The following is a 24,326-nucleotide window of genomic DNA, read 5'->3' as shown; positions in this document are numbered from 1 at the left end:
GCATATCTATATTCTTATCTGTCTGTAGATTGGGCTATGAACCTACTAGCTCTCTATTTCTGTCTGAATTAATGTCCTTATATCTTTGGCTACATCTCTTGCTTGTCACTGCATCCCCCCCCCCCCCCCCCCCCTTCTCTTTCTCTCTCTCACAATCAATCAGTCAATCTCTTCTCTCCATCTGTCTGTCCCTCCCATTAGGCCACTCTAACCCAGGCAGTCATGTCAGCCAAAGCCATCTCCGAGCAGACAGGAAAAGAGTTCCTCTACAAGTACATCTGTACATCAGCTGCTATCCAGAACCGGTTCCGGTATGCCAACGTGACGGCCGAGACTGACTTTGACCGCTTGGCACAGGAGCACCCCTGGCTACTCACAGAGGTGAGGTATATGCCTGCAGGACTGTCATGACACTGTACAATCCTGAGTGTTAATTTAACTCTCCAGTCACCAATGAGATTTTGTACACTCTTAGTTACAGATGGAAACATTTTGCTCTTAATATTTCCTACTGCAGTGAGTGGAGTCATATTGTACATTTATGGCTCATAACCGTCATGAAAGCACATTATGAGATTAGCCTGCGTGAAAGGAATCTTTATTTTATTAGTTTGTCTAGATGAGTGGTCTCTTGGTGCTTGTTAACAGACATCACAGCTGGGCAGGGCTTCCCAACAGCTCCTCTGCTAGCCGAATGGAAATAAAACTTAAGTAGATGTATAGGAGAATGGTCGGCTACATGGGAATGTACTTTATGGTGGCTTTTTTTTAAGTGACATGCACATTAGGAAGATTCAGTCACTTCAGGACCACGGACAGAGGGACTGTAATAGAAGTTAATCTGATTTTATGTTGTGACTCATCTGGCAGGGTAAAATGTCATCCTCCTTCTCCCTGTTTCTGCTCTGTCACAAGGTTGTTTTATCTGTAAGGTATGTAGGGAGATAGCTGATGTGCCAGAATTGATTAGCAAATTGCATTCACTTTCACCCTTGGCCCTTTTTTCCTGAGCTCGCTGGCAGGCCCCCAGATTGTAATGGCTGCAGTCTCATAAGTCATTCTCTATGTTGGAGCCACCAATGAGATGAGCTAGTAGGGTGGGTGGTAGGGGTTTCATGTACACGGTAAAATACTCAGTGTGAATTTAACCCTGAGAGTGTACAAATGTAATCAAAAGGACCCATTTGGTTACATTTGTACACTCTTACATTTTAACACTCAGGACTCAGCTTTTGAAGGGCCACCGCAGAAAGGTGCTCAGCTCTGTGAATTTATTTTGGGACTTGATGTTGGCTCTAAATGAAGTGAAAATATAAGCATGCCATGCCTATTTTTATTTAAGTAAAAACTGGGGAAAAAAAGAAAAAATAATTGATCCTCTTTGGATGCAAAAGTTATTATTTATTTACATAGTGACATTTGTATTACTTCTTCTTATTTCTTTTTTCTCTCCAATCTGCCACACATTTGTTTATTTTATGTACTTTACAAAAAAATGTACCATATTTAGGTGAAAAGAAAAGGTTAAATTGAATACTTAATTTTACCGTCGTTCCTAAGAAAGATAGTGTCTGCCAACACGTTGTCTACTTTCCTCAGAGGCTGGTTGTGAAACCTGACCAGCTGATCAAAAGGCGAGGGAAGCTGGGACTGGTGGGAGTCAATCTGGACCTGGATGGCGTCAGAGAATGGCTGAAGCTCCGCCTCATGAAAGAAACAACAGTAAGTCATCCACCCACTGTCTGCTCTTAGCACTGTCTAAAACGCACACACGTACGGTTTATTGAAGACTCCTTCAATCAATGTAACCTTCCTTCCTTCCTTCACCTTTCTTCCTCCATTTAGACTGTTAAGCTGGATTTATACTCAACACTGGTGCGCTCAGTGCGCACCAGTGTCACGTACCGAAAATAGCTGATCTACAAGCTCACAACGTGTCGCAGGGCAAATTGTGGGCTTGTACATCTGCTATTTCTGGCATGTGACACCACACATACACATACACAAGTGTATCAGGCCCTTTAGATTCTTGTGTTGTGTATTTTCCTGATATATAGCAGTGTTGTCCAAACATCTGGATGCTTTGCTAATGAGCTCCCTCTCAGCCAACCAGTAGAGCAGTCAGCTGCCAGTGAGTAAACACATTTAGTCCAGTCAGTGTAGCAGCAATGCAACAGATCTATCACTCTGCCACTTAGATGGCGGCTTGCCTCATAAACCTAGGCCCTAGTTCATAAAGCATTTTGTGTGTGTGTGTGTGTGTGTGTGTGTGTGTGTGTGTGTGTGTGTGTGTGTGTGTGTGTGTGTGTGTGTGTGTGTGTGTGTGTGTGTGTGTGTGTGTGTGTGTGTGTGTGTGTGTGTGTGTGTGTGTGTGTGTGTGTGTGTGTGTGTGTGTGTGTGTGTGTGTGTGTGTGTTGATTGATTGAATACTTTATTAACTGTTTGCAAAAACAAGGCACGTGGCACAGATTTATACAAAAGAATGCTAGAAGGATAACCCAGATAAGCCCTCAGGGCTTGTTTCCATTAAGGTCCTGTGTATTCAATTCATCAAGACATTTAAAGACAAACTATAATTTGCCAAAACGGCCGCATGAGTGTGAGAAAGACTTAGAGATTCAGGCAGGCAGACCAGCTGGGTGACTGGGTGCATCATTTACCAGTCAGTTGAGATGAAGCTGTCAGTGGCTGCAAGTGGCAATAAATAATGATGTCATACTGTATGTTGTCTTCCAGTATAGCATTTCTATCTGTGTTTTGTTTTTACCTTGTGATGAAAGATCTACACGATTTGTTGTAGATAAATAGATACATTAAATGTATTTAAAATATCAGATATGGGATTTTAACATGAATGAATAAGAGGCCATCTTGATTTCTTCATCTACAGTGTTTTGCCTCTGTTTGACGAGGCCACTATATTCTTGTTATACCTGTCCTTACAGTGGGAGGTTTCTTCCACACAGGATGATGTCACTTATTTATGTCTGAACAGTCTTTTAATTGTGCAATCTTGCCTGTGTTTGACTATTGTGTCTTGAAGACAGAACTAGTGGTAGCTAGGGGAACAGACCAGTGACTAAACAATTTAGTTTGACAGCACACATTTGTCTCTCTATAGTATATACTAACTCCCTTTTTTCTTGTTTTGCAAATTCTATTTCCAAGTTGCAGCTGTCCAGTAACTCCCAGTTTTATGTCAAATGGGCTGTATTTTCACATTATACGTTAAATGCCCTTTTTCCTCTCCTCTTTCTCAGCGTGGCAGACTAGGAAGCTCAATTGACTTGAACCCATATAGGTTTCCATCAGATGGGCCTTCCTCTTTCCCATAGTCATTATCTTTACATTCCAATTGACGATTAATCATCATACAAATAATTGCGATTAATGACTTTAATTGTGTTTTTGGCATTAAGCACTGGATACAAAATACATTTCAGTTAGCCTTTTAGGCTTTGTAAACAAAGATTGTATATTTCAATAATAGGCCCACTGCAAAAAAATGATTAGGCGACGACCGGTACCAATCAAAGTAAATAATATACTGTGGCCAAAACAGGCCATATACTTAAAAGTGTTATACTTAAAATCAAAAATAGGTGATCTAAATGCCCAAAATATGGATTAGGTTAAAAGCGGACAACAATGTGGAAATAGTAATACTAATTCCATCCAGCTGTTTTTATACAGATGAATGGAAACGATTATAAAAAAGAACTGTGATTGGTTCAAATAATTGCAATCAGGCGATTATGTTCTGTAATTCTGACAGGCCTACTCTCCCTTCATCGGCTCTGTTTTATTTGTTCTCTTCAAACCGGCAAGCCTCTCCCTCTCTTCCTTTCTTCTCTGTGGCTGGCTGCGTGCTGGCAGTTCCTGGATCCTTCGTGCCTTGTGGCATTTAACACGGGCATTGTGACAGCCACTCCAAATGAGCAGGGCCTTGCCTGTAGCAATACATGGTGACACTTTATTTTTCCTGCTTGACTTCATTTTGAAATCGGATTGCTAGGGACAATCTTACGTGTTTTTTTTTATCCTGTCATTTTGAATAGAAATGAGATGGGTTTTACCTTTCACTGTCTGCATTACTGTGTGTTCTAGACACCAGTGGTCATTGGTTTATAAATGGCTGTAGCATTCATGTGAACCTTCCACATCAGAACGACGTGGGTGTCTTCAATGGGATTCCGAAAATCGCTAATATCTTTGCATTGTCCAAACTTTTATTTTCATAATCAATTAATATGGCTAATGTGTCTAGCTGTTAGACCAATAAATGCCAGTAAGGTAATAAAGTACAAAATTATGGTAAATGGTCATCACAAGTTATCTGAAACTATTTTCAGCATGACCAAACATTCAGAAACATAACCACTCATTTTAGAATATAAAATAAGAATTCACATTTTGGTGAAATGGTAAATAGTACATACACATTTGACATGCTATATGACTATAATCATTATTTGATTACTAAAATGTAATGAGAAACATTTTCTGTCATTAAACTAATCAATTATTCGATGACCCTTTCTCATCATCTATTATCCATCAAATGTTTGATGTCTGGCTTCTGATGAAATTGTGTTTTGTGTGATCCTCAGGTGGGAAAAGCAAAGGGAATCCTAAAGAACTTCCTCATTGAACCCTTTGTTGCCCACAAGCAGGTAAGGCACGCATTGGACATCTCCAGGTACAGGTAACAGATACTGTAGCATAACAGATCTTATCCAAACATATCATGTACCCTGCCTTGTCCCGTTCAAATACATATTGTTATATATGTTCTGTTGTTTGAATCTCCATTCTTCAGGAGGAGGAGTTCTACATGTGTGTATATGCAGCCCGGGAGGGCGACTACCTCCTGTTTCACCATGAGGGAGGGGTGGATGTTGGCGATGTGGATTCCAAGGCTAAGAAGCTGCTAGTCGGGATAGATGAAAAGATCAGCGAGGACTCTGTCATCACAAACCTCCTCACCCATGTCTCCAATGACAAGAAAGCGTGAGTTGCATGAGAGAGGGTTAGGGGCCGTGTCCACAGAGAAAGCCTTTTGAGCTGTGGAGTGCTTTGAATATCATGTCCATAGCGCTCGCACACAGCGAGTGATGCCCGCACTGTTCGAACCTATCAACCATTGAGGTGCACACTGCTCAAACGTCCTGTCATCTGCGTTATTAGCAATAACAATCAGGAGGATCAAATGACCAGCGCTCCTTTACAAAAGTTGAACTATTTCCAGCTTGAAGCGCCAAAAAAACATTGGGCGTCGGGAGCGCTGAAGCATGATGGTCAGCGCTGGGAAGAGGAGCGCACCAGCGTGTCTTTACCATACAGTAGAAATACATGGAAGACTGGCGCTGCCAACTCAAAAGGTGTTTTATGTGGACACACCCCCTTATTTTTCCTTTTATAGGATAACTTACTCTGATCACATGAAGCTATCCACTGTGCACAAGTCCCCATCTCAAAGAATACTGCAGCTCATGCAAAAAACTAAAACAAAACTCAGTGCCTACAATGTATTCATAGCGTTCGATTGCAGACATCTTGGTGAAACACAGGAGAGTGTAATCAAATAGCATTATAATTGACAACCATGGCACTGCAACATACTGTTGGGCAAAACACATCGTATACTATGAATATCAAGTGAATTACCATAGCTCCTATTCTGAGTTGGACGTAGCTCATGTGTGCAAGTTATTCAGATAAGGAAGCAGTTACATTGACAAATTCACTTCAATCGACCATTCATATTCATATTTCACCTGTAAATCTACAAAATGTGTTATGTTTTTATCTTGGTTTAAGTGAAGGAACAACCTGTATCTGTGCACATCTACAATATGCAAATAGGCCCCAGATAATAAGGCAAAATTAAACGATACAGTTTGCTCACCATCAGATTCCACCATCCAACGCTGTTTTTGTCTGTTGTTGTTTGGAGTGACTTAAGTACATTGTGAGGCTATTATGATTTGTCTTCATGATGTATTGACTTGATGTATTGCAATTAATGAATTAATTAGCTTCATAAGCTTTCACTTTCATGACGATGTAACTATGGGCATACTTCTAATATCATATTCTATCCACATACATTTATTCTATAATATAAAGGCTAGACAGGACTGGGCAGGCATATTGCTTTATGTTTCTGGGGCTTGCTGCCAATATGCTGGAAAATACAGTGGCAGTGGCAGAGAGCACTTTAATGTATTGCAGTGAAGGTGGAGGCAGGGGAGGAGAAGGGCGGAGGGATTCCATTAGACAAATGACAAACTCTCTCTGCTGCGCTTTTCTTCGATCACCCCCATCCCCCGTTCCTTAGAGCACGTCCATATCGTCCATCGTCTACCCCCCCCAACACACACACATACCTCCATCTTCCCAGGAGCACTTGTTAAAGCCAGGTTCTGGCTGGTCTCACTGTCTTGGCTGACATTGAGGAAGACGGCTCTGCATAAACTCCAAATGCCAACCCCCCTCACCACAGCCACTCCCCCCCCCCCCCCCCTTCACCTTCCACTCACCCTTGTTTGGATCAGAATTGAGAGGGGTCCCGTTACCCCACCCACCCAGCCGTCAGACCCTGACATGAGGAGCTGAGTCACTGGGTTGGGTCACGATTCTTCCCCACAGGGCAGTCACAGAACTGACGAAGGACTGACAGGATGGTCACAAAGGCACCAAGCTGCCTGCACAACTGACAGGCAGGAGGGAAGAGCCAAACATCGCCTCCACCACCAACCCCCCAGCCCCCACCGCCCCCTCCTCTCACAAACCGCATTCGTTTCTGCTCTGTTTTGACAGGTGGAAGAGGATGGAGCAAATTAGATTTTTCCTTCTCTGGAGCAAGCTGCTCACTGAAATTAATTTGCTGGTGCTGGTTAGTAGCTGCTGTTGGAGTGCTACTGCCCCTCACTCCTTGACTCTATTTTAATGATGGTAGCAGTTGTTTCTACTAGGAGGAGTATGCCTAATGGCAATGTTGTTCCATGAATCTTACTCTTTACTCCCAAACACAATCCAAAATACCTTTGTTTATTGTCTGGTTTGCTTTATGACTTTACTGTGCATATTCATGCTACCCAGACGATGGCCACTGCAGATTTTGGTGGCCTTTCCTATAGCGTCATCCTATATAAAAATTGCTTAAAGGGTCAACCGACGGTGGACGGTGGATGGCGGACGTCACAAGCGTAACATGTGGACCTGCGAGCCGTACCGTTGCTCCGATCCGCACTAAACTTGGCACAAACACTGGTCAGGGGTCTGCTCTCAGAATAGCCACACCCAGGGGCCCCTGGGTGCATTGCTCCGCCCCCTCTATGTTCCTATTAGCTGGGGTTTAAACAGCCATAACTCCAGTTCCCAGCATGCTAAAGGCCCCAAACTTGGTGGGTGCTCTCAGACGGCCAATAGGGACGGGCTATAATTTGTGGATGCCCCGCCCCCTCTGTGTTTCTATTGGCTGGGCTTTAAACAGCCGTAACTCCAGTTCCCAGCATGCTAAAGTTCCCAAACTTGGTGGGTGCTCTGAGGCGGCCAATAGGGACGGGCTGAAATGTGCAGATGCCCTGCCCCCTCTGTGTTGCTGTTCCCAGCATGCTAAAGCCTTCAAACTTGGTAGTTGGTCTTACGGGGTGGGCTGTAATTGCCCCACCCCCTCTGCGTTCCCATTGGCTGGGATTTAAACCGCCATAACTCCAGTTCTCAGCATGCTCCAAACTTGGTGGGTGGTCCCACCGACTTCCAATTTATCATCAATTAAAAGTAATATATGGATATGAATAGGCCTGAAATCATATGCGTGTGGATTGTTTCAGAAAAACTATTAACACATCGGGTGCCAGCGTTTTTTCATAACAACTTACCGTGGGTGCCAGCATTCTCCCATTGACTGCGCTTTGCTGTTTGTTGTTTCCACGTGCGTTACAAGCAAATCCACGCAAAAAAAAGCATCGATTCATGTTCTGCCATGAGCCTGGCTACAGGCTGGAACCATAACATTACCCTGCCGAGTTACAACGGGGGGTGGATCGCGCATCGCGCATGACCGTTTTTCCCCACAGGAAACAGATTCGGAGATATAGGCGTTTCAAAGTAGGAAATAGACAGGAACCGGATGGGGGGAAAAAAAGTGTTTCCGGTGAGTGATCTGGCACTTCCTTCGCAGGATTACAATGGGTGCTCCCAGAGCTGCTCTAGCCCCGCCCGCGCGGAGAAAAACGAAAAAAACAAAAAGACTGAAATCACGGTTCAGACCGTGTTCGGCACCGAAGCTTCGGAACCGCCACTATGTAAACACACGGTTCAGACCGTGTTTGGCACCCGATGTGTTAACAGGAGACTTGTTTGCTACAATAGGTTGTAATAGCAGTTGTCACTGGATGATCCCAGTTAATTGCAGTCACCGTAACAAGCATTATCAGAGCTGTAGAGTCGAATCTAATGTGTGCTTTTTGTGCTTTTTTCAGGATACTGGCCAACTTCATTGTGGGTCTCTTCAACCTTTATGAAGACCTGTTCTTCACATACTTGGAAATTAACCCATTGGGTAGGTTTCTACCTCACCTGACTTCTTCTACAACCCCTACTCCATCATTCCACTACAGCACTACACTACTCCATGATTACACTACAACCCCTACTCCATGATTCCACTACAGCACTACACTACTCCATGATTACACTACAACCCCTACTCCATGATTACACTACAACACTACACTAGCCCATGATTACACTACAACCCCTACTCCATCATTCCACTACAGCACTACACTACTCCATGATTACACTACAACACTACACTAGCCCATGATTACACTACAACCCCTACTCCATGATTACACTACAACACTACACTAGCCCATGATTACACTACAACCCCTACTCCATGATTCCACTACAGCACTACACTACTCCATGATTCTACTACAACCCAAACTCTGTGATTCTTCTGTGTCTAAGCAAGTCCTCCTTAATGTTTCATCATACTCTTATTTAAAAATAGCGGCCATAAATTTGTCATGAAGACTCTGAAATTAGAAGGCGGACATCAAAAGGAAATAATAATCTTGGTACCAAATCGAGGAGCTGAAATTGGTTCCTACATAATAACACTGGGGGTGAAAAATATTCAATAATTCATCCCCCTACTGTTTGATGATGGCAGTGCGTGTTTATGATGGAGTAATTGGGCACCAGTATGCCCACTGGCAGCTGCTCACGTGGAGGTGGCAGGGATTGCTCAGACTGCCTCTCAATGCTTTGATGCCCCATCCCCCCCGTCTCCCCTACACCACATCCCTATGTCTTACACCTCCTGCAGGGAGAGCAGGAAGGTGGTGGCGTCCCCTGTGGGTGGGCATGATGGCCCTCTTGTTTTCCCATCTTCTATTTAAAGATGTCATTTTTATTTATTTGTAGAGTAATTAAAGGACGACTTCACCGATTTTCAACCTATCTTCATATAATTGGTCCTCACTAGTACTCATGATAAAATGGTAAAAAAAAAATCTACTCGGTCTGTGTCTCAGAGGAGGGCTGTGGACAGTTCAGAGTCCCGTCTACCAGTGACATCATCAATGGGGAATCCAAGCTAATAGAAACTGCAGGCTTTCTATTCCTGGAAAGTTGCAATGCAATAAAAGAAGCCATTGTTCTCGTGTTAATAAAAATCTAAATAAGAAATGTGAAATCTTGTTGGAAAAAACAATCATGCCTAACGATGATGTCACTGGTAGACGGGTTTCTGGACTGTCCACAGCCCTCCTATGAGACACAGACCAAGTAGAAAAAAATGGTACCATTTATATTAGTGAGGACCAATTATATGAAGATAGGTTGAAAATCGGTGAAGTCGTTCTTTAATGACAGCAAAGTGGTCCAAATACTGTGATAATATTCATACAAAATTACCTTAACATGTATTAATGCAGCAAAAGATTGATCTATCTTGCCTCCCACATTAACCACATGAACCCAGTGCGAGGTTTTGTGAGCTTACAGAGCTGCTATTTTTTAGAGAGATTTTGTGTGGAGGGAAAAGGGGGGAGACCAACTATAGACACCTGGGGGACCCGGTCAACAAAGTATATAGGGTTTAAGTGGTTAATGATGGTGTAGAAGGGATGCAAGTGGATGCTAGCCCAAACGGAGACCAGTCGTCTGATTAGCTCAGACCTGAACCCAAGCAAACGTCAGTAGGTGGATGTGGCTCTTAGGCCTTAATACGTCTTAATAAGCCATCTCTGATATTACACCCATCGTATGTCTCACTCTGACCTCTCTCTCCACCATCAGTGGTTACCAAGGCTGGCGTGTATGTGCTCGACATGGCAGCCAAGATTGATGCTACGGCTGACTACATCTGCAAAGCTAAGTGGGGAGACGTGGAGTTCCCTCCCCCCTTCGGCAGAGAGGCCTATCCTGAGGTAAGAGTACTGTTGCCACTACTGTAGCCATGCATCAGATTTAAGATCAGCCGCATTGAGTGTTTGTTTATTTTTCAAGAATGTTCAAACGAGCTCTCAAGTAGGGCAGAAAAGCGGATTGCACAACATAGCAATTTTTTTATTCTAGCTTTTTTTCTTTGATTGTATAATCTAGAGAGGGTGTTGTAATTGTAAATAATTGTTTTTTTGTAATTGTTTTTCTGTGGTTTGAATTCATATTTCCTCGCGTCACAGTCGGTAATCCAGTTGGTACTTCATACATACGTAATTTGCCTCAGTGTGACTGTTTTATTCCTCTGACTGTGGTTTGGGTCCCTGCCGCCCCGCATGGAATTGCTTAAGGGGAAAGCTAATAGCAGAGCTGTTAATCAGCCCTTATGACTCATTCTGGCTGGGTACATCTGCAGACGTACCCTCCTCCACTAAAGGTTGTCTCGCTGGACACTAAATATTGGGTTATGAAAGTGTCCTTTTCTTGGGGACACTTTAAATTCTAGCTTCACAGTAAAATCCTGAGTGTTAATTTAGCTAAGAGAGATTTGTACACTCTTGGAGTTACAAATGGATAAACACTGAGGATTTTACTGTGTTGGATTTCATTATCACTGCAAATGTGTTTAATTACTTGTGTAATTAGTGTAATTTCAAGAATAAATACATCTTGAATGAATGAATGAATAATTTGATTACTTGGGTTTTAGGTTTTAGGCTTGCATGTCACGTTTACTGTATGTGTGCAGGTATGTTGTTCCTGGAAGAGCTCGTTTGAGACAGACTGTCTGGGTACCAGACGGGTTTGTCTAATTGGGTTGCTGTGACTCTGGGGTGGAGATGAGGGACAGCAGGCGCCTTTGATTGGATGTGTGTACTCTGAGGTCCCCAGCTGTGGCCCTGGTTGTCACAAACGAGTAGCGTGGGCATCGGATTAATCCTAACATTTTTGTCCCAGTGTTAAACCATATATTGTATCTTCTATCCCATATTTTGTATTGTCACACAGGCTCCCTTCTGAAATGTCTGACTCTTTTAAAGTGTGGCTACATCCGCAATCATGAATCAATAGATGGAGTGGGGCTCGTACAGTGTCTGCCCTGATTGCAACCACAATTAGAAAACCGCTTCCTCCGTTCTTTACTTAAGAGTCCTCTAACCTCTGATTGACTGATCATCCCCTTGGCTGTTACAGGAGGCCTACATTGCCGACCTGGATGCTAAGAGCGGTGCTAGTCTTAAACTAACCCTGCTCAACCCCCGTGGCAGGATCTGGACCATGGTGGCAGGAGGTGGCGCATCAGTGGTTTACAGGTAAACAATCTCAACCACAGATGTGTGCTCGACTCATGAAGATAGCCTACATAAATAACAGTTACAAACAATATAATCTATTTAGGTGGTTCTTATGGTCCTCGTAAATTGTCCCCTGCCTTTTCCTTCCTAATCTCGATCATGTTATGTGTAATTTAATTTAGCATTGGGGGAAAGTACGGCACTTATGCAGTAGTGAGATTGATGGTACAGCAGCCGTGCTTGACTCTATTTGTTGGTCTGCTAGCTAAATTGGATTCTCTAATGATGCTGTTGTAGCAAGAGTCTGGAGGCATTCAGGAATGATGTCTCCTGTGCTAGCCTGTCTGTCAAAGGACGTAAAGCGTAAGATGCAGTTTCACAAGCTGTGACTAATTATTCCCCTTGTGTACTGGTAAAATAGTTGTTTATTCATTATATTGTTATTTTGAAAAGAACGGAAGAGGGCTCTGAGTCTTATGGTGTCAGGTGGAATGCCCCAATACTGCATAATCTTGTTGTTTAAAATGTTGTTTTCTGTCATTTTGCTGTGTTTTCTCTCTGTGGATGACCTATGAATGCTCTTCGTCCTAGTGACACCATCTGTGACCTGGGCGGAGTCGATGAGCTGGCCAATTATGGAGAATATTCAGGAGCACCTAGCGAACAGCAGACCTATGACTACGCCAAGACCATCCTGTCTCTGATGACCCGAGAGAAACACCGTGAAGGTAAGAGATGAGGTTTGAGTCCTATACTCACTTCAAGGGGATGAAACCAGCTATAGGCGGATTTTGTAGTTCGGTTTCCACAGGTTACAAACTACAGCAGGGAAAAACATGACAGGCTGCATTAGATTTACCTTATATTACGGGACTCCCCAAAAAACAGGTGTTTAGCCCGGCAATGGCCCTTACGTCCTGTGCCATAAAGAGTTCTGTATCGGTGTATCGTGCCTTATGCGCGATACACCGTGTACCAAGCTATGCTAGATACGTTGAATGTCGACAACCAGAAATATGTTTCATATCACTTACATTTAAACATGCATCATAAACGTTTCCAACCCTATCCGTTTGCATTCACATCATGTTTGTGTGAGTAGCAGTGTGTGTGCTTGTATGTGCGTTTGTGTATGCTGTGTGTCTCTACATTTTTGTTGGTGCTCTTAACCTTTGAGTTGGGAGCACCAGAGCTACCAAGAAAAGGTTAATTTAGAGCCCTGGATTAGTTATTTAAACATTTTTTCTTTTCAATACATAGAAATGTTATGCTAGCTAACGTTATCATGCTAGCTATAGCTACATAATGTAAACAGACTGGCCACCCAGCAAGAGTGTGCCTGCCTTGGTCAGAAGTGTGCACACTGCTACGTCCTGCTAAACCACGCCCATCTGGGAGAAACACCTGGTTTTGGTGAGTCCCCTTATAGTACCACAGCCCTACAATCAAACCGTGTCGGTCTCCCAAAAATAAATAACACAGCAGTAGGTGGCAGAGCCTTCTCCTATCAAGCCCCTCGTCTCTGGAATCATTTCCCTTTCCATATCCGAGAGTCTAGCTCTGTCAACTTATTCAAGAGTAAACTCAAAATACACCTTTTTACATCAGCCTTCGACATCATTTAGCCTGAACCAAGCACTCAATTGCCTACAGTGTTTATACACAAAAACACTGTGTGTGCGCGCACACACACACACACACACACACACACACACACACACACACACACACACACACACACACACACACACACACACATGTATTAGTATGCGTGTATGCATTGCACTGCTTTGCTGTTAATTCTTGTTACTTATTATTGTGTTTAAACTGTTTTGTTTTTATGTACCAGCCTATGGTTTCATGCCCCTTTTTATAAGTGGACTGAATTTGTAGTCCATTCATTGAGCAATCATTTCCTTGCCTACAGGAAAGGTTCTGATCATTGGAGGAAGCATTGCAAACTTTACAAACGTCGCAGCTACATTTAAGGTAGACACTGAGATGTTATTTTCAGAGTATTACTACATAATATCGTGGTTCAGAATTCAGATTGTAATTTTGTTGTCATTTTCTTTTCGTTTGTAGGGAATTGTTAGAGCCATCAGAGACTACCAGGGGCCTCTAAAAGAACATGAGGTCACCATTTTTGTTCGCCGTGGTGGTCCCAATTACCAGGAGGGTCTTAGGGTCATGGGAGAAGTGGGTATGTGCACTCACATACACTGTTCATTCACGCCCGCTTTTATTCTCATCAAATGCATGTCTGCTCATTTGTCACACATAACACCAAATGTTTATGTCCTCTCAATAGGCAAGACCACTGGGATCCCCATTCACGTCTTCGGCACAGAAACCCACATGACCGCCATTGTTGGCATGGCACTAGGTCACCGACCAATCCCCCATGAGCCTCCTGTGGCCGCTCACACTGCGAACTTCCTCCTCAACTCCAGTGGGGGTTCATCGGTATGGCATGGTGGCTTGTTGCAGATATACAAGCTCACAGTGCGTCACTTTGTGCCATGCTGCGAGCTTGTACATCTGCTATAGAAAAATCTCGACTCATTTTGAATTACGAAAATGTTTGAGAACTATCATTCAGAAGGCATTTGTAGAATCGGCCTCAGGTCTTAACAAAGAACAAAGATAGCCCCTATCTACAAGCTCACAGTACAGTATAAAATAATGCTTAGGAGGACACTTATGCTATTTAACGATATTACTCTATCCAAAATGCCAAACGATCTAGTCTCATATCACAATATCAATATAATATCAATATATTGCCCAGCCCTAAGTGGTAACCTCTTGGTTCGTTTATTACTGTCTTGTCGTGTTCGTGAAGCAGGCCTTGTAGTGACGTTGTATGTCAACGGGTTGCATGGGAGGTTGTTGTGTAACGCTCTGATAGAAATGGCTGTCTGGGCAGAATAGACTGCTATGGCCTGGAGGCTAAGGCTTCCATTAAAAATGTGAAATGTACATGTATAGGCTTTCAGAGAAGCATTTGTGTGTGCGTGATTGTGTCTGTAGTTATAAGTGATTATGTGTGCAGCTTTGTTCCTTTGTAAAAAGATTTTTTTTTATCTCAATGGGATTTTACTCCTGATTTATCGTTTTATTTCCTTTTCCCTTTTTGCTATTTAATGAATTTTGACATGCAGTATTTGTACACATACATACACTACAGTACATGACTCAAATGTAGCAATAGACATAGTAATAGTCATTTGATCATCTCTGGAGCAAAATTGGTGTGTCGTCAACACATAAAAAAGTAAAACACCATAACAGTAAAACATAGTACATTAAAGATTATTAGACGATTAGTATACTTTAATAACAGTTGCAATAAAAAAGTAAAAATTCTATAAATTGTAATTGCACTTCTATGGCTATCCTTCAAATTTTATGCCAAGTTCAAATAGGATCTCATTATACATTGAGTTATACTTGAAAAAAATCAACAATCTACGAGCTCACAACGGTGCAGAGTGATGTTGATCTTCTCTCACTTTGTGTTTACAGACCCCAGCATCCAGCAGGACCGCATCCTTCTCTGACAACAGTTCTAAACCTGACGGGTCACCTGCCAAGAGAGTCAAGTCCGGTGTTGCTCTCGGTGAGAACACGACACTGCTTCCACACACAGACAGACATGCAATATGGTTCTTGGGACTATGAAATCAATATTTTCTGAAAGCTGAGTCTTGGGTGTCTTAAATTGTTACACAAGGGATGCATTGGCCTTGTAATTATACAAGTCAAGCTTATGATTAGGTGGCACAGTGCCCCCTCTTGGACAACTGAGAGACTTGCAGTCTCTCTCAGTGAACCCACAGCACTTTAGTTACTTATCTATCTGACTGTGATTGCAAACATAAATTACATGTTTCTGTACGTGTGTTCATAACAAACTGATATATTTGTTTTGTACTTTTTGTTGTCATGATTGTGTATCAGAGAGCCAGGTCTCCTCAGCCAGGTCAGGAGGTAGGCCATTCCCAATAGGTTTATCATCCCAGAGCTCTGGAGTCGGCTGGGCTGTGCGCTCCTGTCCTTTACTCGCCCTCTCTGCTAGATGCCCTCTTAGATAAGCTTTATGTCTGACAAACATACAGAAGTGGTCTGATTGAGCTGCTATTTTTTGGTTTCCAGTTCTTGCCTTGTGTCACGTGTAAAACTTCTACCTGCTTACAGTGTCTGTTCTTTTGATGTGTGGCCCTTTCACTTTTTAACTTAAAGATGGGGACTTGAATCTTCATGAACGTTTCCTTTAAGATTTGTATTGTATACGGGCGGTTGAAGATGACGTGTCACATGTGATATGGTGTGATATTCAAAAGAAGGCTTTTGTAATCGAAAATCATAAAATGATATTAAGAGCTGTTATCTATCGATAGATCGATTTAGATATATTACTGGGTGTACACAATGACACTAAAATATAATGAAATGTGGGAGTGTTGTTGACTGTCAAAAATAACCTGCAGCATTGAAATCCTCAGTAAATAATCATTCAGTGATTAAAGTAAACTTGAAATTTAGAGATGAATGACCATACATTATGATTATAATAGAACTTAATTGCCATGCAGATTTTCTTTTTATCATGTTAAAAATCAACCACCCATATGCATTAAAATCTAAATATAGATCTACATTTATGTGTGTTTGGTTGCATACTGTACAACCCATCAATTTATGGCCCACACTTTACTTTCCTCCATCTGCAACTCTGTTTACCTGTCCATGTAGCCAAGGGAACCGCTCTGTTCAGCAAGCACACCAAGACTATCGTGTGGGGTATGCAGACGAGGGCGGTGCAGGGTATGATGGACTTTGATTATGTCTGCTCCAGAGAAGAGCCATCAGTTGCAGCCATGGTCTACCCGTTCACGTAAGTGTTATGTCATCTGTCCTGTTTCTGTATTAAATGTTGACGTGGTGATGCTGTAAGTGCCACTGCTTGGGTATTTAAAATTGAGCAGGGTCTCTTATAGCACTGGTTCTCAAAGTGACGTCTGGGCGGGCACACCCAGGGGCCCTTGAAGGGGTTCCTAGGGGGTCACCAGCTAAATCAGTAAATTTAGTATCAAATCAGTTTAACTACTTTAACCCTATTTTATGCTTTGGTCCTGGCACGAAATCTTCTCAAATGGGGGTACGCAGCTAAATGCTAATCAATTTGGGGGTCGTTGACATAAACAGTTTTGAGAAGCACTGTTCTTAGTAAACAAGTTTCCTTTTTACCCGTTTGTAAATGTATGGTATAGTGTATGTCTGTGCAGAGGCTTCACACATGACAGACTCTCCTGTATGTGTGTTTCAGTGGAGATCACAAACAGAAGTTCTACTGGGGCCATAAGGAGATCCTGATACCTGTGTATAAGAACATGGGAGACGCCATGAAGAAACACCCGGGAGTCGATGTGCTCATCAGCTTTGCCTCCTTGAGATCTGCTTACGATAGCACCATGGAAACCCTGCAGTATCCACAGGTGACAATAATAACTTCTACGGCGTAGAATTAACGCCATGCACAGGAGGCGCATAGTGGTGCAACTTTTAAAATAATTCATGATAATAATACAACTGCTTTCAGATTCATACCATTGCCATCATTGCTGAGGGCATCCCTGAAGCTCACACCAGGAAGATCATCAAAGCTGCAGATGAGAAGGGAGTCACCCTCATCGGGCCAGCAACAGTAAGTCCATCTTGGATCTTAATTTCCACAACGTTTCGTGTTACAGTATGTTATGCATAATCAACCAAATAACAGATCTGTGTATGAGCATATAAATGAACCTCCATTACATTTTAATCTTAATCCAGGTTGGAGGCATCAAGCCAGGCTGTTTTAAGATTGGGAACACGGGGGGCATGCTGGATAACATCCTTGCCTCTAAGCTCTACCGTCCAGGCAGCGTGGCCTACGTCTCCCGTTCTGGAGGAATGTCCAACGAGCTCAACAACATCATCTCCAGAACCACAGATGGCGTTTTTGAGGGTGTGGCCATTGGTGGGGACAGGTATGCAACTGTCTGGACTCTGCTTTGTGTCTGCATGTCAGTCACAATCAACGTGTAAAGCTTAAATTATTTTTGGAAAGGGGCACCATCATGCACTGGACTATAAATGAAGCTTTATGCTGGACCCTTTTTTTTCAGATACCCCGGGTCTGTGTTCACAGAGCACGTAATGCGCTACCAGGACACTCCAGATGTGAAGATGATTGTTGTATTAGGAGAGGTTAGTGATAAGCAAACACACATACAGTACACCGGACCCCACGTTCAGAACCTGTGATCTAACAGTCACACTACTTCTAGATACCATTGTGAACAATTATTTATATTAGTTAACACTATTATCTGTGACCCTCCCCACCCCTGCTGTAGATCGGAGGTACAGAAGAATACAAGATCAGCCAGGCTATAAAGGCAGGCAGGATCACAAAGCCAGTGGTTTGCTGGTGTATTGGTACCTGTGCCACCATGTTCTCTTCTGAGGTGAGAGTGCAGATAGTTATCTGTAAAATCGTGTTTGTGTATAAAAGCTGCATATTGAGAAAGTCTTTCATTTATACAATAGTTGATCCATTTCGCTCATTGTTGTCCCCCAGGTCCAGTTTGGCCATGCTGGAGCCTGTGCCAACCAGGCCTCTGAGACAGCAGTAGCTAAGAACACGGCCCTTAAAGAGGCTGGCGCCTTCGTTCCCAAGAGTTTTGATGAGCTGGGAGATATAATCAAGTCAGTATACACAAACACCTGACACAGACATGCTCCTACCTTCCTACATATAATGTCAACATCCATATTCCTCAGTACATACTGTATGTTCAGACATTGATTTTATCTGACAAGTTTACCCGTTTGACTGCAGCTCATGGTACACTTGACATACACCAAAAACATTTTTGGAAGCATGCCATAGTTTGTTTGATTTTTCAAGGAAGCCACTGGATACCGTTCATGTCAGTACATTGTGAAAATCAACTTGCAGAGACTTTTGTTTAATTCAATACAGTGAGTCTAGGCAAAACCAGTCGCTGGAAAAAATAATTGATTTACAAACAAAGTTCATTCATCCATGACTTCTTAACTGTGGAAATGATGTTTAGCCAATATTGACTCAGTTATTCCAGTACATTTGGTCATGTTTGAATGACTATAGAGACAAAGGTAAATAAACACAACATATTTAGAGTGAAGCCATTAACAGTAAAATAGTATATGTGGCCATTAACAGTAAAATGGTCTATGTTTATTTATGATATATGACCAAAGCTGTGAATAGACATTGACATGTATTGACGTAGTCCTTTAAGTTTGCTTTTTCTTTGTGCAGATCGGTGTATGATGACCTTGTTTCCAAAGGAGTCATTGTGCCAGCAGCAGAAGTGCCCCCTCCCACTGTACCAATGGACTACTCTTGGGCACGGGTGAGTATTGCCTAATTTATACTCCATTGTCCAACAGTGTCACCAGTCACCATGCGATGTGACGCATTGTGAGCTTGTACAAAGTCATACGACAATGTCCCGGGGCAAAAATAGCCGAAGTATAAATCAGACTTTAATCACGTCTCTGTGAGATCAATATGATGGGTGGGCTTTTTTAGCTGAGAGTTCACTATTTAGTTTTACATCAGATCAGGCTACTCGGGAATAGATGGAAAACAAAGGGTGCCTTGAGTGATATTTTTGTTTTTCCTGCCATTCCAGGAGCTGGGTCTGATCCGTAAGCCAGCCTCATTCATGAGCAGTATCTGTGACGAGAGGGGTCAGGAGCTGATCTACGCAGGCATGCCCATCACAGAGGTCTTTAAGTCAGAGATGGGCATTGGAGGAACCCTGGGACTGCTCTGGTTCCAGAGGAGGTCAGCTTCTCAAACCAACAATTGCAATTGAAAACTCCTTTGAAACAAATAGACACTTATATGATGTCCAATTCCGTGTGTAGGTTGCCCAAGTACGCCTGTCAGTTTATTGAGATGTGCCTGATGGTGACTGCAGACCATGGCCCTGCCGTCTCTGGTGCCCACAACACGATCGTTTGTGCCCGTGCTGGCAAAGATCTGATCTCCAGCCTTACCTCTGGACTCCTCACCATCGTAAGACATTGCTCAACCAGAGCCATAATATTATGTTATCAGCATATCTCACATCCACAAGGTACTTCATGACTTAAGCGCCGTTCACACCAAGCACGGTAACTATATCGATAACTAGATATTTCGTTGATATTTGTCCCGTACAATGTTTACTAGTTTTAATTTAAAAGAATCGTTCTAACTGAAGTGGATGATGGAGTCCACACCACAACTATAATATAAGGACCAAATCAGTCAGAAGGACATCTGGGTGACAATCGGTCTCACTCACCCTCGGTGAGACGATTATGAATGGTTAACACTAGCTGGCACTACCTCAGGTTTTCTACAACTATCTCGCCTCCTTATAATTAATCATCAGAGCCAGATAATCCATTTATCCTACTGCATGCGTCTTTCAGCACCACAGGGATCTCTCTCTCTCTCTTCCCCTGCACAGCTGGACTGTGCAGTGTGTTTGGTGACAATTTTTACAGAAGGTTATCATTCATCAGTGTGGATATTCACAGAATTATTGTTATAGTTATCGTGCTTGGTGTGGATTTTTTTTTTACTGCACCCAATATTAACCACAAAAGCTGGGAGATTGTCCTCAAGTCTCTATATTCCTGTATGTCTGTTCATGACCAAATTTGAATGTTTTCCTGCCATGGCTTTTCAGGGTGATCGTTTTGGAGGTGCCCTGGATGCTGCAGCCAAGCAGTTCAGCAAGGCGTTTGACAGTGGCATGCTGCCCATGGAGTTTGTCAACAAAATGAAGAAGGACGGCAAGCTGATCATGGGCATCGGTCACAGGATAAAGTCGGTGAGTGCCAAGCCTCCTTCAGTTTGTGTGCTAACACATCGCTGTTCTTCTCTACATGGGTCTTTTTCTCTACACATCTCAAGAAGTGTGTGTGTGTGTGCGTGTGTGCAGATTAACAACCCAGACATGAGAGTGCAGATCCTGAAGGACTTTGTGAAGCAGCATTTCCCTGCTACCCAGCTTCTGGACTATGCTTTGGATGTGGAGAAGATCACCACTTCCAAGGTAAGAATGAAGTCCGCTTGTGTGTCTTTACTCCCTTCCTGCATTTTAAAAGCACATCCAAACAATAATGCCTGATTTACTATTTTCGGTGCGTAACACCAGTGCACAAGTAAGAATAGATAATGTTTAAATACTAGCTGCTGGATGCTCAAATGTCTTTTAATTGATTCCACCACAAGTAATGTTATGAGCCTAAACTCTTCATCAGGTCTGTGGTCCATCCTAAATTATGTTTCTTTCCTTCTGTTGCTTTATCAGAAACCCAACTTGATCCTGAATGTGGATGGTTTCATTGGTGTGGCCTTTGTGGATTTGCTCAGGACCTGTGATGGATTCACAAGGTAATGCCCTCTAGGATAATAAATTCCATCCGCCCTTAAAGGGATAGTGCACCCCCAAAAATGTTTTTTTTCCTATCGATTAGATTTTTTGTCGCATTCCTAAGCCAATAATTTGATGACCGGCAGTGGTTCCGGTAGGAGACACAAAGAGTCTCCTCTGTGTCTCCTACCGGAACTGCTACCTACCTGTCTGCTGGTCATCAAATTATCTTAGGAATGCGACAAAAACAAAAGAATATCCATGAATTCAAGTCTCCATAGGGTGAGTAATCGATAGAAAAAAGTCATTTTGGGGGGTGAACTGTCCCTTTAAAGTAACCAGTGAAACAAATGTGTGAAACAGGCTTATTGGATCTGGCAGCGTCAGGTTACCTTTAAAGTGCCAGTTACCAAATGTCTTCTTTTTTTTTAATGGCATGGCTTCTCAGAGGCGAGCTGTCTAGAAGAGTGTCTGTCTGTGTCTCTTTGTGTCCAGAGCTGATCTCACAAGCCGCTGTACAGATCACCGCCAAATTTTGCGTGGCACACAGCCAGTAAACCATGGAAATACCTAACCTTTAAAAAAAGGAAAAGAAAGAAAAATATTTAAATATATTTTATACTTTTCCGGCCCTGTGGCTTTTAAACAAAGCAGAGCCAAAAGTGATTTAACTTCAACACGCCACAAAATGCTGCAAATGCAGAAACTTCATTTGATTTATTTTTTCACCAAATTAGGCACAAATGCTCTCGTGCATCATGTGCCATTGACCGCCAAACAGGGTTTTCATACTGCATATGACAAAATTCTGATTGTGAATGTAAATTTTTATTTTGGGGGCTTTTTGTACGGTTGAGAATGACGGAAACAGAGAGAGAAAGACAGGGAGTGACACACAGCAAAGATCATCAGGCTCGGGGAATCAAACCCACAATTTGCTGTCAGGCTGCATTAGAGCCTATATGTGGTATACGCCTTAACCTTAGGCCATTGGCGCCCACAAAGAGCACACTTTTATATTTAACTTTAATTTCATACAGGAAGCCAATGGGCCTCTGATCTTGCTGAAACCTTGCCCGAATTAGGAGTCATACATCATAGATATCGTCATACAGTAGATGGCTGACGGCACAGGCTAGCCACATGAAGTCTGCATTCAAGAGATCTGCATTAGAGCGATGCCATTTCTTGTTTTAAGATATCAGGGAATGGTCATGCTTAATTGGTAGTAATCATAGAAAGAGCTTCCATGAGATCATAATGTTAATGTACTCTGTTTATAGTACCCTCAAATTCTGTATTTGAAAAAAAGAAAAGGCTTACTTTCATCTCTGTGTAAAAACAAGTAAATCAAAGAGAGGGGCTGATTCATGGTGTTGTGAACCGGGCAACACTGATATCGACCATGGCATTCTAGATGCAATTGTTGTGCGAGAGTTTCCTTATTGTTTTGTTTTCTACAGGGATGAGGCTGATGAGTTTGTGGAGATTGGTGCTCTGAATGGCATTTTTGTCCTGGGACGCAGCATGGGATTCATTGGTGAGACTTGTTGTTTTGTCCTCAGTTAACACTTATTGTATTGTAACATTTGAGATGCAAGAAACACCCATGATAATGTATGATGATCTTGTCATTTCTCAGGACACTACCTGGACCAGAAGAGGCTGAAGCAGGGTCTGTACCGTCACCCTTGGGATGACATCTCCTATGTGCTCCCAGAACACATGTCCATGTAAAACAAAGAGACCAAACCAGAAAGTGCCAGCCCTCACCCTAGACCCTGTAACTCCCCTTGTACTGTGATCTGTTACCCAAAGTGGTGGCAATATATAGGGAAGATGTTATTAATATACTGTAGCTGTAAATTGCAAAGAGTTTTAAGCGTATGGTTTTAGTCTTTATTACTAGCTAGTGCTGCAGTCCTGAGAATAATGGCAAAGCCCACAGAACAATGAAGGCCCATCTGAGACAAAGCTGGGATCTGAACTAGGGAGATAATTAGGATGTAAAATGGATGGACTCTTGGCCCTTTGTGTTGTAAAGTTAAGCGTAATTTATACTTTTACAACCGTGGTCAGTGTCAATGTGTTCTTCACTAGAAGATCTGTTATTATAAGTTATTTTCTGTGATCAGACATTATTGTGCCAACATTGCCAGTGGAAATTGAGATTACAATGTTTACTGCGTTTTAGCTACCACAGTGAAGTACTTTTATTCGCCCCAAATATTACAACATAACTATGTAAAGCTAGTTTGTCTGTATCACATACTATTGTGTCTCAGTGCGGTTTTCTTCATTGTCTCAAGTGCCATATCAGAATCATGAGCTTGCGATAAGGGATGATACTGTAGTGCAATAATGTCTAGCTAGCTAATAGCTATTGTTTAAGAACATACTGTAGATCAGAGCTTTATTTATTTATAGATGTTGTAACGGTAAAAATGAAGGTACAAGAATGTAACAGTTTTGATTTGATGTTCTGTAACGTTTCTGTTGCATTGGCTGAGGTGTATTTGAGTCATTCCTAGTATGGAGTGCCATTTGTTGTTCCAAGAGAATGCAACATCAAGTGGGGGATTCTAGGGGGCTTTAATTTTTATCAGGTTGCTCTCATTTAATATTTTTAGAATTTTATTTTCATCAAATCTGCAATTCCTCAAAAGAATGTAAGCTACTATACAGTAGATTCAGCTTTGACGTCATTAATTACTAGATAATTATTAAAATGTAAAACTACAAACTTGTTGCAGATAGATGTATGAGGTCCAGAAAAGCCCCGCTCACCAGGAATGACTCACAATTGACATGTTACTGCTATTGTGGCCAACCATTACCTTTTTGTCTTAAAACTGTGTTGTCTTGTATTACCTGTTTTAACTTTGGTTATGTGTGAACTAAATATTATCTCCGTTCAAATCTGTTGTATAAATTGTGTAAATTAGTCAAATAAAATATATGCAACTTGGTGTAATTTTTTTTTTCTATTATTGTGATCTTATTTGGTTCCAAGCTGAAACAAATGAGAGTGTGTGAGAGAGAGAAGGAATGGTATCACGTTGTTGATAAATATGTGTAGGCCTATTTATAGATGGCA

The 24,326-nt window shown here is 42.3% G+C and overlaps 1 protein-coding gene across 2 annotated transcripts; it reads left to right on the top strand.

Annotated features, from left to right (window-relative positions):
* The first annotated feature begins 205 nt into the window (after positions 1-205).
* On the top strand, positions 206-24,198 carry aclya (ATP citrate lyase a). 2 transcript variants are annotated; one of them, XM_084072702.1, is made up of 28 exons: positions 206-381; positions 1,600-1,722; positions 4,611-4,673; positions 4,820-5,010; positions 8,490-8,569; positions 10,321-10,451; positions 11,659-11,777; positions 12,351-12,487; positions 13,687-13,748; positions 13,845-13,962; positions 14,071-14,225; positions 15,288-15,381; positions 15,723-15,752; positions 16,518-16,659; positions 17,092-17,260; positions 17,365-17,469; positions 17,598-17,794; positions 17,933-18,014; positions 18,164-18,274; positions 18,388-18,515; positions 19,114-19,207; positions 19,490-19,644; positions 19,728-19,878; positions 20,540-20,683; positions 20,795-20,908; positions 21,167-21,249; positions 22,693-22,769; positions 22,872-24,198. In XM_084072702.1, the coding sequence occupies exons 1-28, from the start codon at positions 223-225 to the stop codon at positions 22,964-22,966; spliced, it is 3,309 nt and encodes a 1,102-aa protein (XP_083928828.1). In that variant the 5' UTR covers positions 206-222; the 3' UTR covers positions 22,967-24,198. The 2 variants fall into 2 exon arrangements, with proteins under 2 accessions (XP_083928828.1, XP_083928829.1); XM_084072703.1 differs by lacking the exon at positions 15,723-15,752.
* The last annotated feature ends 128 nt before the right edge of the window (positions 24,199-24,326 follow it).

This window comes from Gymnoscopelus microlampas (genome assembly GCF_963454915.1).
Source record: "Gymnoscopelus microlampas genome assembly, chromosome: 11".
Taxonomy (NCBI): Eukaryota; Metazoa; Chordata; class Actinopteri; order Myctophiformes; family Myctophidae; genus Gymnoscopelus; species Gymnoscopelus microlampas.
The sequence above is the reverse complement of the archived record's forward strand: the minus strand, read 5'-3'. Positions and strand labels throughout refer to the sequence as shown.